This window comes from Heteronotia binoei, chromosome 3 (genome assembly GCF_032191835.1).
Source record: "Heteronotia binoei isolate CCM8104 ecotype False Entrance Well chromosome 3, APGP_CSIRO_Hbin_v1, whole genome shotgun sequence".
In the NCBI taxonomy this organism is placed as follows: Eukaryota; Metazoa; Chordata; class Lepidosauria; order Squamata; family Gekkonidae; genus Heteronotia; species Heteronotia binoei.
This window is the reverse complement of record NC_083225.1, coordinates 141,069,375-141,087,164: the sequence shown is the minus strand read 5'-3', so window position 1 is coordinate 141,087,164 and position 17,790 is coordinate 141,069,375. Positions and strand designations below refer to the sequence as shown.

Here is a 17,790-nt window from a genome sequence, read left to right as displayed (position 1 = left end):
AAAGGAAATACTTTACTCAAGTGGTAACTAAACTGTAGACTTCACTGCCACAGGATAATGGATAACTTTAAAAGGGGGTTAGACATATTCAAGAAGGAGAGTTCCACTGGTGACTACTAGCTGTGGTGATTAGCGGAAATTTCCACATTCAGAGGCAGTAATCCATTGAATACTAGTATTGGGAGGCAGGATCAGGGGAAGACAAGTTATCTGCTCAGTTTTACCATCTCAAGTGGCAAGAGCCCAGCATGGGAGGAGGTGTCTTTTCCCTAGAAGCACAAGTGCTCCTGGATACGGGCAGCAGAAACGCAAGTGAAGGAGTGTGCACTTTCTCTCCCCACTCATGCAGCCTTGGCTCCAAAGAGCTGTACAACAAGATGAGACAAATGGTAGATGAAAGCCATGCCTGCTCCCTCATCCCTTATGGCTCTCCTGCCAATATGGCATCCCAAGACACTGGTTGGGTTGCTTGAATGATGCACTGGCCTGCTTCTGGGAGGGATGATCACTTATTTCCTGATAGCATGATTAACAATCTATGGTGTGAGAAACACCTTTCCTGCCAGTTACTTCTAGGGGAGGCAAATAACCCTCAGTGGTTTGGGAAGAAAGCAATGATGTCAAGTTGGACACATCCCACCCCCATCCTCCTTGGCTTCACTTGGAATGTGGAGTCACTGTACTGCTTCTCAGTCCACTGCTCAGGCTGAAGTTGTTGACTGCAGGAAAAGAGTTTTTGGTGTTAACAGCTGAACTGTGCTGGAGCAGCAAAATTGATGAAATAACTCCCCCCTCCCATGCAATTTTCAGGTGAGGAGAAATTCCTCCCCCCATAGTGCTATTTCAAGCCCATTTGGGATCGTTGCCATTTTCTTCTTTAAAAAAAAAAATCCCAGAGTTGTTGTGTGGCTGCAGAGAACATGGGAAAACAGGTGTAAATAAGCGAAGGGTGTTACTTGAAAACCACTTCTGAACCTACTAATCCAGTTTCAGAGCAATCCTAAGCAGAGCTGTGCCCTTCTAAATCTATAGAAGTCAACAAGCTTAATCAGGTGTAATTTAGGTCTACACTGCTTGTCTGCACCATAACCTGCACTCCATTTTAAAGCTACACCTGTAGACATAAGCCCAGAGATGACATTTCCCCACAACCATCATTTTGTATCTTTTTGTACTCAACCTATAAGCCTGGATGAAAAATTCTAGAGGATCCAAAAGCTTGCATAGAGTTTTGTGATGTGTCTTTTCTGACATTTTGGTTGGTCCTAACAAAAGGTATTATGTGACTTTTGCTTTGAAAAACTCAGAAGCAACGCAGAATTTTTGCCTTAGAAAACGCAAACAGCTTAGTTATGTATACAGTGTAGAACAGAGAAGCTCCCCCCCACTTGATTTTCAGAGTTATCTAGTCATGCAATACCCTCTTGCTACATATATTGTTACAAACATAAAATTTAGCTGTTGAAAGGGAAAAAAATATTTACCGGGAGTTGTCTATAAGTTCAGCAACTGCTCCAAACAGAAAGTCATGTGTCGTGCTACAAGGAATCATGACAAAAAAAGAAGAGAAACAGAATCCTGAAACTGCAATAAATTGAGTACTTCAGTATGATCTGCAGTACATTAAAAGCGTATTTTCTTCAAAGGCAAACCAACATAGATGACACTGCAGTCATCTAACCTAGCTGTAACCCAGGCATGTACCACAGTGGCCAGTTCTTTTATGCCCAGGAAAGGTTGCAGTTAGCTAATCAGTCAAAGATGGTAAAAGACACTCTTGGCCACAGCTGCCATTCAGCAGCAGGACCAGGTCCCAGAGCACCTCCCAGACTATGGACCTGTTCCTTTAAGGAGAGCACAACCCCATCCAGAATAGGTGACATCTTCCTTTCCCCACAAACACCTCTAGCATTCTGCTGTAATCTGATTTAACAAGGAGTCTTGCAGCAGATTTATTGTGAAATGAAACTTTTGTAGACAAGAGTCCATTTTGACAGATGGCAGCAGATGTGTTCTAATCTATTAAATTATATGCTAATACGTCTTTAAGGTACCATAAAACTCTGCTGTTTTTGCTGCTGCAAACTAACACAACTACCCCTCTGGAATTAATATGCTGGAGTGTTCTTAGTTTCAAGCTTTAAAAAGGAAATTATCCAATTTTCTTCTGAAGGGCTTGCTTCTGTAGACATTAATTTTGCACTCCAGAACTACCCCAACCAAGAGACCTCACCCACTGGAAGTGTTTGAAAAGTCAGTTCCCACTGGCATCTCTTTTAACCATGTCAAGAGAGTACCTGGGTGAATGTGGGGTATTAAATCATGCATTTGGCTGTACATGCACTGAATGTATATGTAAATTATCCCATACACACATAAACAAAAAAATACAAGTGGAACACAGACTCCACAGATGCTTGTGAGCACGGCTAAGGCAGTTTATGTGCTTATGTGACTTCCCCATGTTCAATTCTGATTGATGAGTGTCTCTTTAAGAGTTCTAGCATAAAATCTGATCCACAGATTCTTCTTCCCTACAACCCACAGAGCTGCTAGCATTTGACAAAAGGGATAACAGCCTGCAATACTCACTAAGTAAAATAATAAGGAAAATAAATACTCATAAAATAATTTAAGTGTAAATGTGTGAGCCTTCAGAGAAATATTAAGGAAATCTAGTTTAAGGCTAAAGACAACTGGAATGATTTAACTTTTATATAGCCTAACCAGACTCCTCTTAAATAATTGTTAAGAAAATGTCATTTTATCCAAGTATATAGGAGTTCTAATATACCATGCGTCAAAGCAACTAATTTAACTATCGTAGTTATTTTGGGATAGTCACGCTTGCAGAAAGGCATTCGCGGGGCATCTCACCGTCTCCGTTTTCCCAGATGCATCAAATGTCAAATAAGGTTTACGAAAATTAGACGTGCACGAGGCCCTCAAAGTATTCTTTCCTTTTAAATGCAAGTGTGTGCGTGCATGTTTTGTTTTATCGTGCTTACTCGACCCAAACTCCACCGACGATGTCCTTGTAAAAACTTTATTCTGCACTATACTCCCCCCACCCCGGCTCTGACATAAAAATTCTGTCTTTTCTGCCCGCGTCTCCGGGTTATTTTCCGGCCAAGAGGAACAGAGGCCTCCCTCCCTCGCCGCCGGCAGCTGTCCCGCAACGGGCGTGGTTGCAGCCAGCACCTAAGGCAGATGCCCTGCACAAAAAAGCTCGCAGGGCTCTCCTCTTCCACTCACGAGTTTGCATGCAGATACTCGAGCTTCAGCTGCGCCCTGCAGAGAACCCGATAAGAGGACGCGCCCGACATCACCGCCGCCTAAAGCGCACCACGCCCAAATAGCCAAAAGGCGCCCTGTCGTGCCCAATTACACTACGAGCACGTGAAGGGCGGTGACCTCAGCAAGGTTACTGAATCCAAAAGGGTGAGTGGGCGATGCGCGCCCTCTAGCGTGGAGAATTTGCGATGCTGTTGCAGCCGGGAGGAGTATTGCTTTCTAGCGCGATCCCCCGCCCCCTTATTATTATAACAAACAAGAAGTTCTGGGCTTTCAATTTGCCTGGGAACTGTCCTGGGTGTCTATTCCTACACGTCGACTGTAATTAGTTGTGACAAGAGAGACTCTGAATGTAGTGGTAGTAATAATAATAGGTCTAATGTTCAGCCATAATGGATTGGAAATGCAAAATTTGATTTTCAAGGTCAGCCCCCCTTCCCTGTTGAACTCCAACTCAGGGGGATTTTATACTGTAGAAGAATGCCCTCGCCACAGAAAAACTGTAAAATGTGTAACATCAAGATTTTAGATCCGAACCAATTTAAATGGTTTTAATGTGTAATTTGTAATATATGATATCATTTTAATGTATGATTTATAATATGTATTAATGATCTATTCTATGTATTGCGATTGTTGAAGTTTTTATGCTGTGAGTCGCCTGAGACTGCTGGGGAGGGCGAGATACAAATGAAATATTCTTATTATTATTATACTTCTTCACTGCAAATTTATGAACATTTAAAAATAATTAAAACCCATATGTTTAACTTTGCTTTCCCTGGATGAAAATGTCAAGTATATTTTAAGTGGAGAGCAACAGTTTCGATTTCGATTCCAGCCTGCTTTAGTACTGCATCTGTTTTCACCTTCCATAAAGATAGATTCCATTTTAAAACTACACCTGTAGACATAAATCCAGAGATGGCAGCAGAACAAAGTTTGAGTCGGGAAGAAGCGTGCATGCACAACAAAGCTTACACCTTGAATAAAACTTTGTTGGCCTGAAGAGTGCCTCTACCACTGGAGTAAATCTTTGTTCTGTTTTCCGCTTCAGTAGCTTCAGAAGCTCACAAGGTCCTGGTTCATTTGATGAAGGATTCTGGAGAACTTGAAAAATTGCACACAGTTGTGTAAAAAATTGTTTGACTTTGTTGGGCAGTTTGTTTGTTTATTTTACTAATATCCCGCCCTCCCTGCTGAAGCAGGCTCAGGGCTGCTCAAGTTGGAAGGTCATAAAAACCAGTATTAATAAGCCATAACATAGAAATATAAAGTACATCATAGATAAAAAACATATAAAACAATATCATACAACAATGGTAGGTGCTATTTGATCTAACAATACATTATATTGGTGATGGCCAGTAATGTGTGGTGATACTGGAGGGTTTCATAAGCGAATGAAGGATCCTAATTTATTTAAAATGTTCTCAGAAGCACATCTTTTAAAGCCTTATCAGTGGAGCTGGAAAGACAGTAAATATATATAACTTTTGGTGATGGTGGAAAGTGCCATCAAGTCACAGCTGACTCACGGCAACCCTGTAGGGTTTTCAAGGCAAAAGATGTTCAGAGTTGGTTTGCCATTTTCTGGCTCTGATATTCCTTGTAGGTCTCCCATCCAAATATTAGCCAAGACCAAACCTGCTTAGCTTCCAAGATTTGACAAGATCAGGCTAGCTGGGCTATTTAGGTCAGACAAATGTAACTTTTAGTAGTACTGAATTTCAAAGCTGAACCATATCTGAAAAAAGAAGTTCTAAAAAGCAATAAAACTGAAGATGGTGGGCTTAATTCACACACCATCTGTATGATAAATGCTTCCCAAAATGACAATAGTTGTGTCTCGCTGTTCTCAAATGTCAGTCTCATGAAGCAGAAGATAATGACTATCCTGTTAACATTTTCCCCCCATTAAAGAGTGACATTGTAATGATGTTTCTATCCAAATAGGAATGTAAGAAAAATATAAGCAAAAAAAATTTTTTTTCAGTGAATGAACATGTATTTATTCTCAACTTGATGCTGCCTAGAATGGGGGATAGGAGGTGAAAGAATACTGTATCTGGCATGTAAGCTCATATATTTTTACACCTGAAGTAACACATCTTAAAGATGCCTCCCTGACCCTATTAGAAACAAGGCAGAGCCTGATAAAAGACAGATCTTGATAAGAAAGGCAAGAAAACACACACACCACATCACCTACTTCATGTTAGTTCATGATAAGGCTGGACCTGCAAATAAAGAATGACCTTTGACCCTAAAACATTTGGAAGACAAAGATATGCTTATCCAAATTAATGAGATTAAGCTCATTCTGTTCCATTGCGCCTTTCCCCTAGGAAGTTTAGGGTGGAATACTTGCCTCAGTCTCCCCAACTTCATCTGATCCTCAGAATAATCCCATGATGTAGGTTAAGCAAAGAGAGAGAGTGGCAAACTTGAAGTTAGCCAGTGAGTTTCATGGCTGCGTGAGGATTTTAACCCTACTCTCCCCCCCACCAACCCTATTTTGACGCTCTGAATACTGCATCACACAGGCTCTGTATTGGATGAATCCTACCTATTTAATTGATTTATTTGTACCCTTCCTTTCTCGCCAGTGGAGACCCAAAGTGGCAATAATGCTCTGTATTCTTGATGCTTGGGAGGGCACAGTGGGAGGGCTTCTAGTGTCCTAGCCCACTGATGGACCTCCTGATGGCACTTGGTTTTTTTGGCCATTGTGTGACACAGAGTGTTGGACTGGATGGACTATTGGCTTAATCCAATATGGCTTCTCTTATGTTCTTATGTTCAAAGTGGCTCACATCACTCTCCTTTCCTCCATTTCCTCCAGCCCTTCATCCAAGGTTACCTGACAAGCTTCCACGAAGTGTGTAGGAATTCAAACCTGGGACTCCAGATATGAGTCCAACACTCTGAATCTTAGGCAGAGTTACTCAGCCTAATGGTCTAAGTCCACCTATGTCTAACTCTGCACAAGACTGCACAGGAAAGAGTTAACGTGTGGAGAAATGCAGCATACTTGCAATTAAAGCGTAAAGAGAAAAGCAATATAGTAGATCTATTAAAGATATACAGAGATTCAATTGAAAAGATAGATGTAAGAAATGAAACTTAAAATAAATTCCTTTAAAATTAGCCTTCAGTGTGCCAAAAGAACATTATACTATACAATATTATTTTTCATTTATTTCATGCATGCACTATCTTTTCCCCTAGAGGGAAAAGGCACTAGAGGCACAAAGTGGCTTACATCATTCTCATCTCCTCCATTTTTACCCTCACATCAACCCTGTGTACTAGAGTTGCCAGCCTCCAGGTGGGGCCTGGAGATCTCCCTCTTTTACAACTGATCTCCAGCTGGCAAAGATCAGCTCCCCTGGAGAAAATGGCTGCTTTGAAGGGTGGACTCTATGGCATTGTACCATGCTGAGGCCCCTCCCCGCCCCAAACCCTGCCCTCTCCTGGATCCACCCTCAAAGTCTCCAGGTATTTTCTGACACAGACCTGGCAACTCTAGGTTGTACTTAGAGAATGACTGGCCCAAGGTAACTCAGCAAGCTTATATGACAAAGTAGGGATTTGAACCTGGATGCCCCAGATACTAGTCCACCACTCAAACCATTACGGTATACTAGTTCTTTTAACGTGTTTGTGCTCTTGTGGACATAAAAAACAAAAAAACAAATGATAAGAAAGTTAACATGTGAGGTTAATTTTCAAAGGCTTAATTTGCTTGTCATATAGAATGGCAACATAAAATGAATATAAACATTGTTTGGTTTTTAATAGAGCATCCTGAGATTATATGAAGCTTCCTTTTGTCTTGCAAAAACACCATTGACAAAAGTTCTCCAGGAGCTTGATTAACCATGATTTGTGGCCTGTGTGTGTGGTATAAAGAGGTGGCTAGGAATCTCATCAGCCTTGTTTCCTTATTCCGTTCTCCCGAGCCCCAGACTGTGGGTCCAAGGAGATATTATCACATCATGCTGAAAAGGGAAGCACCTTTGGGTAATCGAAGTTCAGTAGGTTAAAAATCCATTCAAGAGGGGAAAACATGTTTGGAGCGTATTAAAACTGGCATTTAAAAAGTCCAAGGGGCATGCAGAGAGTTATGACGAGGCATTGAGATGCAACACTGTACCCTGCCCTCTGCCTGCACAGAGGTATGCAGTAAATGATTGATAGAGCAAAGGGGTTTCAAGTACAAAACAGGCACCTTTTATCATGCTTCATTATGAAACAAGATCTCCCAGAGAATACATCATGTCTGCTCCAGCGCTTCAAGTGGCCACGTGTGCAGTGTTGCTCACAGGTAAGCTTTTAGAGGGCAAATAGATATTTGACCAGTCAATCCTTATTAACAAATAAACACAATATGTAAAAAAGTTTGAATGGAACAAAACGAAGTGATTAAAGAATTTAAGTGATACCAGTTTATGTCTTGTAAGTGCATTTACTTATGGGCTCAAATAAATAAGAGGAAGAACTTGGACACAGTTGAGATTCTGTGTGGCGTCAAACATGATGTGCAAGGTATTACCTTTTACTGAAATTACATTTCTGGGTAAGAATGAACAAACTGCTGAGCTTTGCACAGCTGTACTTCATATCTCACTCTGTCAATGGATAATACAGTACTTATATGGGGTAAGATTTTACCTAATGGAAACACAGTCAGTTACAGCAAGTTTCTCTCAAAGTGTTTTTCTGCCCCCTCTGGGAAACTTGCTTTTGGCACAATCTTGATTGTGTGGATTTGCTGGAAAACAGCAATGGTGGAATGGTCTGAGTTTGTAGTAGTTTTGACTTGATTTTATTTTCTAGAAAGGCTAGCTCTATGAAACGATGTCAAAAATACAGCTTTAGGCAAGGGAATAAATGTGAGTTTTAGTCCCAGGTCTCTGACATCAGGTTTGGTAGGGGAATTGTGCATGTGCTGTATCAATGTATTCCATGCCTCCCCAAACTACTTGTGGTGGAAGGAGAAGCACATTCATGTATTTATTCATAGGACTGCCAGTTTGTGTAACGCTTGGCGGGAAAGAGAGTTCCTTTTCTCTCACAAACAAGTGTCTGTGCCCTTCCCTCATGTAACTCACCGTGCTTCATGATTTAATGACTCTTTCTTACAGACTGTCTTCTTGGTATCAGGACCAGGAGGAGAGAAAAAATGTTTCAAATGATGGAGCATATTGAGGGAGAAACTTAGTTCCTTTAGTTTGTGTGCTGTTTTCTGCCCAAAATAGAGATCCCAACTTCTATTGTACATGTAAATAAACAGATATGGCCTAATTGGTCTTCAAATTGGAGGTGAAAACTCATAACATAATGCTTCTGTACACACACTAGGGTTGCCAGGTCCCCTTGCCATTTTTTTTTGGGGGGGGGGTGGGATTTGGGGGGCGTACCAGAATAGGCAGAAGTGATGTTACCGCATCTGTTACATCACATGTGATGCTCTGGTTTTTGGGCAAAACTTTATGTGTTTTTGCCTTCAAAACCATAGTGTTCACCCCAAAACCAGAGTGTTGCTGCAGAACATCCCTGGCCCTTTGATGGCACCCATCAGGGATGTCACATGACGATGTTCCTATTTGAGGGTGGGGTTTCGTCCACCAGCCACCTGGCTGATGAGGGGACCAAAGCCCCCAAAGCAGGAGAATCCCTGTTAGGACCTGGTAGCCCTAACACACGCAAAATTTCTGCATGGAGAAAACTAGCATGTCAGGGACAATGATGGGCAAGAACACTTCCCCCAAACACTACTTTTCTTTGGGTGGGGGGAGGGATTTTTTAAATATATAGAAAAACAATCAGATTTCATCTACTGATAAAGTAGCACAGTCAAGACATCTGCTGTTTTTGAGGTTTCCAGGATGGATATTTAAAGATGGAAATGACATTTCCATAGCTTACAGGAAATTTCTTAGAGTGAAGGATATTTAGGAACCTATGGAACAAATCCCACAAAGCAGTAGTCATTTTTCTCACCTTTTGCTTATTCTTATGTGAGGCAGTGGAAAAGTTTAGGAGGAGCACATTAGTCTGCACATTCTGGTATCAGAAGTAAAGCTGTTAGCAAGCCTGGAGTGGAAAAAAAATCCTGTTTCTTCAATAGAAGTTTAATATGCAGAAGCTTTTCATGGCACAGAGCTAAACAACATCACCTGATAACTGCTGCAGATCAAACTGATATTGAAGGAGCAGCTGGAGTTCAGAAGTTAGTAACCCTAACCAGAAGGCACTCTTTGCTTTTGTTTATTCAGTGCTGCAGAGAAATATATATAACAATCAAAGTTATTTAGACTCAGTGATTTGTCCTTTGTGTGGTATCTGCCTTTGAACTAAATATTTAAAAGGCATCTTCATATAGTACTTTATATAAAAAATACTCCTTAAGTTTTCAAAAGATAGATTCAGGTGGGTAGCTGTGTTGACCAGAAACAAGAGAATAAAGTTTGACCTATTTCCCATTAGCCTTACCTCGCTCTCACTCTCCTCTTTTCAACGGGGCTTCCATTGGATTTCACACAAGCTGCCCCAAGATTGCAACTCACTCCGCCTATTTCACGCAGCAAACAAGATCCTCTAAAAACCAGTTTCTGTTTGCCATGTGAAAAAAGCAAGGCTAGCTGCAGCCCTGGGGCAGATAGTATGAAATCCAACGGAAGCCCCACGGAGAAGAGGAGTGTGAGACCGGCATAAGGCTAGTGGGAAATTGGTGTATGAGTCCAGTGGCACCTTTAAGACTACAAAGTTTAATTCTGGGCAGGGCTTTTTTTGTAGCAGGAACTCCTTTGCATATTAGGGCACACACCCTTGATAGCCAATCGTCCTGGAGCTTACAGTAGGCCCTGTACCAAGAGCCCTGTAAGCTCTTGGAGGATTGGTTACATCAAGGGTGTGTGGCCTAATATGCAAAGGAGTTCCTGCTACAAAAAAAGCCCTGATTCTGGGTATAAGCTTTTGTGAAGATGGGAAGACCAGCTTGCTTAATATGTTAAAACACGCATGTTCTGCTAAACCATGACTGTGATTGTGGCACTTTTGCAGTTTCAGGAGTTTGGGGAGCACCATTTGCCTCCGAAGAAGAAGCCAATCAGTTTTTACGACTTAAGAGACAAACACCCTATTCTCAGAGCTATTGGGACCCAAGTAGCAGCCAGAATGCCTGGCACTTCACTGTGGCTGAACAGGTATCCACCTTCTTCTAAGACTGGATAGTCAGGCTCCAAGAGAGCCAGATTGGTTGAGAAGGCAGTAGTTTCTCTGGAATGGGCATTTAAATGTTTGCTCTGTCATGGAGTCATTGGAGAATCTTGGGCAATCTGATGCCTCTCAGTTGTAATTTTCCAATCAGCACACAAGGATGTTGTGAAGATTAATGAAATCCAAATTTTAAAGTACTTCACATAAATAAAAGACTATGGCTAAGCTAGTAAATAATAATAATTAGCAATTTAATTTCATGACCTATATTTTGCATTGCAGAACAAAACCTTTCATAACAGTAGATTAAGTAAACTCATTAAGTAAACAGATTAAGTAAATTTGTAAAGATATTCCCAGTTTCCTTTCTTTTCAGGATAATTCCATTTGTAAAACTGCAAGCTCAAGTAATGATGGTATTGATTCTTTGTTTACATGATGATTTATTACTCATATAGATCTTTAATTTGCAAGATTTCTAAAAAACCCGCTCATATTAACAATTTCCCTATAGAGAAGTCACTCTTGTGCCTATTTTGCTTGTGGGAAAGCAAGACTGAGATATGCTGAAGGTCATAGAATGGGATAAGATGAATAGCAAGAAACCCCATGGCACAGAGTGGTAAAGCTGCAGTACTGCAGTCAAACTCTCTGCTCACGACCTGAGTTCGATCCCAGTGGAAGCTGGGTTCAGGTAGCTGGCTCAAGGTTGACTCAGCCTTCCATCCTTCTGAGGTCAGTAAAATGAATACCTAGCTTGCTGGGGGAAAGTGTAGATGACTTGGGAAGGCAATGGCAAACCCCCCCCCCAAAAGTCTGCCGTGAAAACGTCGTGATGTGATGTCACTCCAGAGTCGGAAATGACTACTGCTTGCACAGGGGACTATCTTTTTTTTTTTTTAGTGGGCCTTATTCCTAATTTTCCTAAGTCTAAATTCAGCTCACTCATCACTGGATGACACTGCTTGGAACCAGAGCATTTATGATGGACCCAAAACAGGCAAAAAGCACATTGTTACTTGGCCTCGAACACCTAAGATGTCAGAGGAAGTGTGAGGGAATTCTTGGATTAGATATTTTCATCTCTTAAGTAATTAATTAAATATTCCAGTCCCACTTGAGGTAGCTAAAACCAATTCATTTAAAATATATACTTTAAAAAAATCTAATCATTGGACCAAAGAAATGAACAACTTTATAATGTAAACAAACCTACAAAAACAAAGGGAATAGCATGCAATAGAGTTGCCACCACCAGGTGGGGCTAGCAGATCTCCCAGTATTTTGATTGATCTCCAGATGATAAAGATCAGTTCCCTTGGATAAAATACCTGCTTTGAAGAGTGAACTCTGGCAATGTACAGTGAGTGGTCTCTCCCCTCCCCAGGCTCCACCCTCCAAATCTCCAGGTATAGCCTAACCAGACCTGGCAACCATAGCAGGTAGTCAGTGTTGCCAGGCATAACCTGACGAGTGTTGGGAGACGGAAAGAGGTGGGAACTTATTGAGGGGTGGTATGATCATTGTCCCCACATGATGATAGGACTTCCACTGCTACCTGGAACTCAATAGAGCAGGGGTGTCAAACTAATTCGTTATGAGGGCTGGATCTGATATAAATGAGACTTTGTTGGGCCAGGCCATGTCAGGTTGGGCCAGGCCATTTAAAATTAGGTGCAAAGATATAACCTTTATAAAGGACACAGACAATTTTTTTTAAAAAAACAAACTCCTTAAAACATGCTTAAAACATTAGCACTTGTTGGTAATTAAAGGTGCTTTCTTTGTATCTCTCCCATGGGATTCAGGGAACTGAGCAAAGGAAGCCCTTCCTTCCTTCCTTCCTTCCTTCCTTCCTTCCTTCCTTCCTTCCTTCCTTCCTTCCTTCCTTCCTTCCTTCGGGGACGAGGAGGGGGAAGGAAGAGAGGTTTGGCTCAGTAGCTCTGTTGTGCAATTGAGAGAGACTGGTAAAACAAGACTTGCTGTCCCCTCTTCTTCTCCAAGGGAGGAGCCTCACCCAATGGAGAAAATAGAGGTTTTGCTCTGTAGCTCCTGTGCAATTGAGCAAGCCTTGCAAAGCAAGCTGTTATGTAGAAGGAAGCAAGAGATAGGGAGAAGGAAGCAGATGACAGCCAGTTGCTCAGGGGCCTGATAGGAACCCTCTGGGGGGGACCTGATTCACCCCCTGGGCCGCATGTTGACACCCCTGCTGGCCAAGTGCTAGAACATTGCCCTCAGCATGACACCATTGCTTCTGGGTTGTGCCAGAAGTTGCATCATCATGCAGGGATGACAGTTGTGCTCTCCATTTGGCCAGGAAGCATGGGTGTGTGGCAGGCTGACAGGCCTAGGCAGGCAAAAGCCCTTGAGTTGGCCATGAAAGGATTAAAAATATACCAGAATAATAAAATAATAGAAGCTGCATCTTCTGTTCTAATCAGGCTAGTGAAACCTGGACTGCCCTGAGGACAACTGCGCAGTATTACATGGACTTGGGATCATTTGCGTATTATCCAGAGACAGCAAGGTAACTTATGTAAAAACAGCCAATTCAAAGACATTTCAGAAGTTATGGCATTAGAAGGGACACATCATGTACTAACCGCATTAGGGTTTTACAAGTGGGCTTATATAAAGGTTCAGACTGGACCTGTGCATTCCATGATTCCATTCAAGTGCAGAATGTTGTAGTAATCATTAGGGATGGGCACGAACTGGGAAAATGTGGTTTGTGGTGTGCCCAGTTCATGAACCACAAACCGTCACAAACTTTTAGCTGCCCAATGAACTTGCTCAATAGAATATCTCCCCAATGTGCTATAGACACCAAACTCACAGGGAATCTCCAGCTGACTCTCATCTACCTACTCCCCATATCTGGGGAGGATTGGGTTTATGGGGTTAAAGTTATGCCCCCCCCCCCCAAAGGAGGTACTCCCAGGAAAGTGTTTTCTAGGGAAATGACAGACGCAGGTTCAAGACGTTCAGGAGTATACAGAACAGACCCTGTGCAAGTTAGAGACACCTGAGTCCATTTGGAATGGGCAGGATATAAATGGAAAGTAAATAAATAAAATAAACAGGGACTTCACCCTGATGCTCTTCTACATGCTCTCCAAGTTATGTGTGGATTGAATTTAGGGAGTCCAAGCTATGGCCCCTCAAAGAAGATGCCCCCAGGAAAGTGCTTTTGGGAAAAACGTGAGGTGCATGTTTAAACTTTTAAGCTACACATTACACAAGCCACAGGGAACTTATTGTCTGTCTGGAACTGTATCGATTCACAAACCACCATGGACTGCTTGAAAGTTTGTAGAAAGTTTGTGCTGGTATACCTGCCATGTACTTCAGTTCACAAATCACAAACTGGCCAAAATTAATCACAAACATTAGTGTGTTAGCTGGTTCATGCCCATCTCTATTCAGAATGACAACCCAATGGTACTGTTTAAAGGAGTTTACACTGCATAACTACTCAGAATTGAATCGAAGGCAGTGATGGGGCATTTGTCTTGATATCTCCATTGACTTTGAATTTTCTGTCTGATATAAGCTTTGGTTTCTTGTTATATAGCCTTAGTGACAAGGGACAAGGCCTTCTCAATGTGGGCATCATGCTTGTGCAACAGTGACTTTGTGAGACACTCTGGCTGTTTTCTTTGTTTGCTTCTGTGTGTCAGGTAGAGGAATGTTCATCATTAGAGCAGGAATATGGGGTGCATTTAAGCGTGTATAATTACAGTTAGCATGACTGTCTAAAAAAATCGCCATTGAATGCTGGTGCTGTGGTTGCAGGAGGCCTGGGAGATGGCTAAGAAGGCTTCCAAGAGCTGCTATTACGGTCATGAAGACAGAGGAAGTGCTTTTATTTATTATTTATTTCCATTAAATTTCTATCCTGCCCTCTCCGCAAGTGGACTCAGGGTGGCTAACAGTCAATTCAGATATCTACATTTACAGTTTAAAAACCAATAAAATACTATTACAATTAAAACATTCTAAAACCATTCTATGGTGCTGTCTTCAGTAGAGGCTTTGGAATAGGAAATGCCCAATAAATGCTTAGACAAAAGTGAATTTGCCAACAAGGCTTGCCAGTTCTGCACCAGGCCAGCCACAGGCAAGAAAGGTGGAATTCCTCAAAATATATAGTAAATATAAAGCTCATTGGTAACTCGCATGACCTGCAGAAACATAATTATGCAAAATAGATGTCATTTTAGTCATTCCCAATGTCAGGGGGAACCCCCCCCCCCCAAAAAAAAATGTTTTGATGTGGTATTTCAACAGAGTTTTCATGAAGCACTTATTTTTACAGGGACCAGATTCAGTCTTACATGGAAATGTTACAGCAGTCTGGGACTCATTTCCAGCAGCAGATGACCCAACACAACTAAACAGGCAGCTGACAACAGACCCATACTGTACAGTAAGGGATGCCCCTCTGGTCAGAGCTTGAAGTCCATTGCTTACGTCAACTTGACTTGTACTGAAGTTTCAGAATCTGAGACTCACTGTTCTCTTTAACAGCTGTTCAGCATTCACAGAGCTGCTTGAAACATCTTCAGTAGTCCTGGATTACGAAAGAAGAGTTGGTTTTATACCCTGCCCTTCACTACCTGAAGGAGGCTTGGAGAGGCTAATAATCACCTTCTCTTCCTCTCCCCACACCCTGTGAGGTAGGTGGGAAGCTCTGAGAGAGCTGTGACTGACCCAAGGTCACCCAGCAGGCTGCATGTGGAGGAGGAATGGGGAATCAAACCCGGTTCTCCAGATTAGAGTCTGCTATCTTAACCACTACACTACAGCTGGCATTCTTCCTGGAGGACAGCTGGAGGACTTTCTCTGGACACAACCTAGCTGAGGAGATCCAACCTGCTCTGAAATAAATGGGGTCTATTTCTCTTGCACAGGGCCAATTACTACTTGCAATTGGGCTTTGCACCAAAAAACAAACAAACTTCCTAGTGTCCTTACTTAAGCAGCCACTGTTGGCTATAGGAGAAAACTTATATGGAATACACAGACTAATACTGGGATATTCTTAATGGGCCAAAACATGATGCTGGGGATTTGGGACCAGATTGTCCTGTAACATGTACAAAAGGTAAAGGTAGTCCCCTGTGCAAGCACCAATCATTTTCGACTCTGGGGTGACATTGCTTTCACAACATGTAATTTAGCCACAAAAAGCAGATGCCTGGGATCAAGTCCATGGTGCCAGGAAACAGAGGAAGAACTCTTATGTTATCCGAAAGATCCCAAATTCTTCCCTCCAGCTACACAATACCCAAAGCCACAGTTGGATAAAAGGACAGGTACCTATGCTGTGCCTGTCTTTTTTCCACATAGGGACTTAAAGCAGCATGAAGAGGGGTATGGCTTGGACCAGGGAAATGACACAGAGGAGAAATTACCTACATTCTTAGCACCACTTGCTGTAGGATCATGTATAATTCAACCCTAAGGATTTTAAGCTACATTTTAATAATTGAAACCCTTGGAGACCACAGCCCTTGAAAGAAAAGGAAATGAAGACAGATATAATTGCCTCTTGCTCTGTCCCTTCACCACCCCAGTTAATAGCATGTGGGACAGCTGTTGGAGTTAGCTTTGATTAGCAAAAATGTGGGCGTAGAAGGGTTAAAACCATTGACCTCCATGTGACAAATTGGAATTGTTTGACAATACTATTTGCTTTTGAAATTGTTGGGACAATCACAAATCTCTCACTATCTTCTGTTGTTAGGCCCTCAGGATTGGAGGGAGGGAGATATTTTAGTTCAGGTTCTTTTATCCCCAGAGGACTTAGGGTTGTGTAGAAGAGGTAAATACCTTTAGATGCCAGCACCTCATTACTGAGTGGCAGAAGTCCTAGATAAAGAGAAAGGATTGCTTGTGCCTCACTATCCTGATTTCACTGTGATAAAGCAAAACTGGTGGGCCAAAGGTTTAAGTGTCAAACTACGTTTGGGATTCAAAAGGTTGCTCTACCATGATGCTGAGTGGATAACCTTGGGCCAATCATCTTCTTTCAGCCTAACCTACCACATAAAGTTGTTGTAAGTATAGAATGGAAGATGTGAGAACCACACGCCATGCCTGAGCTCTTCAGAGGAAGAGTGGGATAAAAATGAACTAAATGCACTAAAAATTGTTCTTAATCACAATGGAAGCTGAAAAATTAACTTATTCATCACAATGGAAGCTGAAAATTATTTCATGGGGAAAAAATCCTGGTTTGGCAAACCATGTATGAAAAGTGTTTCTTATTTCTTAAAATCCATATTGTAGGGAAGGGGCACATTTATGAAAGCAAACATGCCTGACAAAATTTCAAGAATGTGTTACTTTATGATAAGATTTCCCTGTAACAAATGATTATGTAAACTCAGTCTAATAGCGCAGCAACTTGTTTACTCAGAAGTGACTCCCAGTGTGTTCAGTGATCTGTTTCATGTTGCCTCCTCTGGTGGATGCCCTTCTACAGGTTTTCAAAGACATATTTATGATCAACATACCTTCACAATACTGTTTAGGAAACTTGCTGAGGTGCCTGTGTGAGTGTGACCTGGAGGGAGAAATGGTGGGGAAGGACAAGTACTTTGCTGTGTGCACCCCTCTCTGGATTTGAAAATAGCCTGTCTTCTTCAAAAGAAGGGCAGCTGAGCCACGGTTACAGGTGTTTGTCATGAAGTTTGTCATGAAGTGCATGAACTCTTGCCTTTTATTCTAAGCTACCTCACAGTGTTGTTGTGAGAAAATGATAAAAATGGCAAAGCCTTTGTACTCGGGAAAGTGCTACAGTTGTTTCAGCAAATTTTATTAGAAGCTCCTGATCAAAGCCGACCATCTTTTGATCTGAGTCTATTGTCTTGATTTTACTATGTTAAATTAAGTTGAAAGGCTTTTAATAAAACAGAGTTCTACAAGAGCAAAGAAAGTGACTTCATTTCTAAGTGATAGTTTTTAAAAAAACTTTTGTTCAGCAGAAACATTTTATCATTGGGTTGAAGGGATTAATTTCTGTACCTCATTAGTGAGGAGAAAATAAATCAAAGCTGCAGCTCCTCCAAGAAAAGCTTAGTGCTGCCTTAAAATCTTCTTTTTCTTCCATTATCCAATGTCAGATTTATTTTGAACACTCTGGTTAGATGTTCCTCTGCTTAGAGTAAATGGCTGTCTCCTAAACAAAACTTGTATCTAATGAGAGAGTCCGCATCCACCACATTCACTATGCTGAACATCTGCCTCCCCTGCTATACCTTC

The 17,790-nt window shown here is 41.7% G+C and overlaps 2 protein-coding genes across 3 annotated transcripts in view; one reads left to right on the top strand and one right to left on the bottom strand.

Annotated features, from left to right (window-relative positions):
- MORC1 (MORC family CW-type zinc finger 1) overlaps positions 1-3,440 on the bottom strand; it is a 96,087-nt gene extending 92,647 nt beyond the window's left edge. Inside the window, exons 1-2 of the mRNA XM_060235294.1 lie at positions 3,256-3,440; positions 1,485-1,538 (exon numbers count right to left, since the gene is read on the bottom strand). Coding sequence (XP_060091277.1) covers positions 1,485-1,538; positions 3,256-3,326 — 125 coding nt within the window. The 5' untranslated portion in view covers positions 3,327-3,440. The remainder of the gene's footprint in view (positions 1-1,484; positions 1,539-3,255) is intronic.
- A 4,065-nt stretch (positions 3,441-7,505) lies between these two features.
- On the top strand, positions 7,506-17,464 carry C3H3orf85 (chromosome 3 C3orf85 homolog). Of its 2 annotated transcripts, none has more exons than XM_060234535.1 (4): positions 7,506-7,624; positions 10,366-10,508; positions 12,963-13,048; positions 14,840-17,464. In XM_060234535.1, the coding sequence occupies exons 1-4, from the start codon at positions 7,537-7,539 to the stop codon at positions 14,916-14,918; spliced, it is 396 nt and encodes a 131-aa protein (XP_060090518.1). In that variant the 5' UTR covers positions 7,506-7,536; the 3' UTR covers positions 14,919-17,464. The 2 variants fall into 2 exon arrangements, with proteins under 2 accessions (XP_060090518.1, XP_060090517.1); XM_060234534.1 differs by having other exon boundaries at positions 10,366-10,535; positions 12,941-13,048.
- Positions 17,465-17,790: the final 326 nt, after the last annotated feature.

What these genes read in the sequence shown, in the direction of transcription:
- C3H3orf85 (XM_060234534.1), top strand. Translation starts at nt 7,547, where the DNA reads ATGAAACAAGATCTCCCAGAGAATACATCATGTCTGCTCCAGCGCTTC. An exon ending in CCTTCTTCTAAGACTGGATA is followed by an intron (nt 10,536 to 12,940) that starts GTCAGGCTCCAA and finishes AAATAATAGAAG; the next exon opens with CTGCATCTTCTGTTCTAATC. An exon ending in TATTATCCAGAGACAGCAAG is followed by an intron (nt 13,049 to 14,839) that starts GTAACTTATGTA and finishes TTATTTTTACAG; the next exon opens with GGACCAGATTCAGTCTTACA.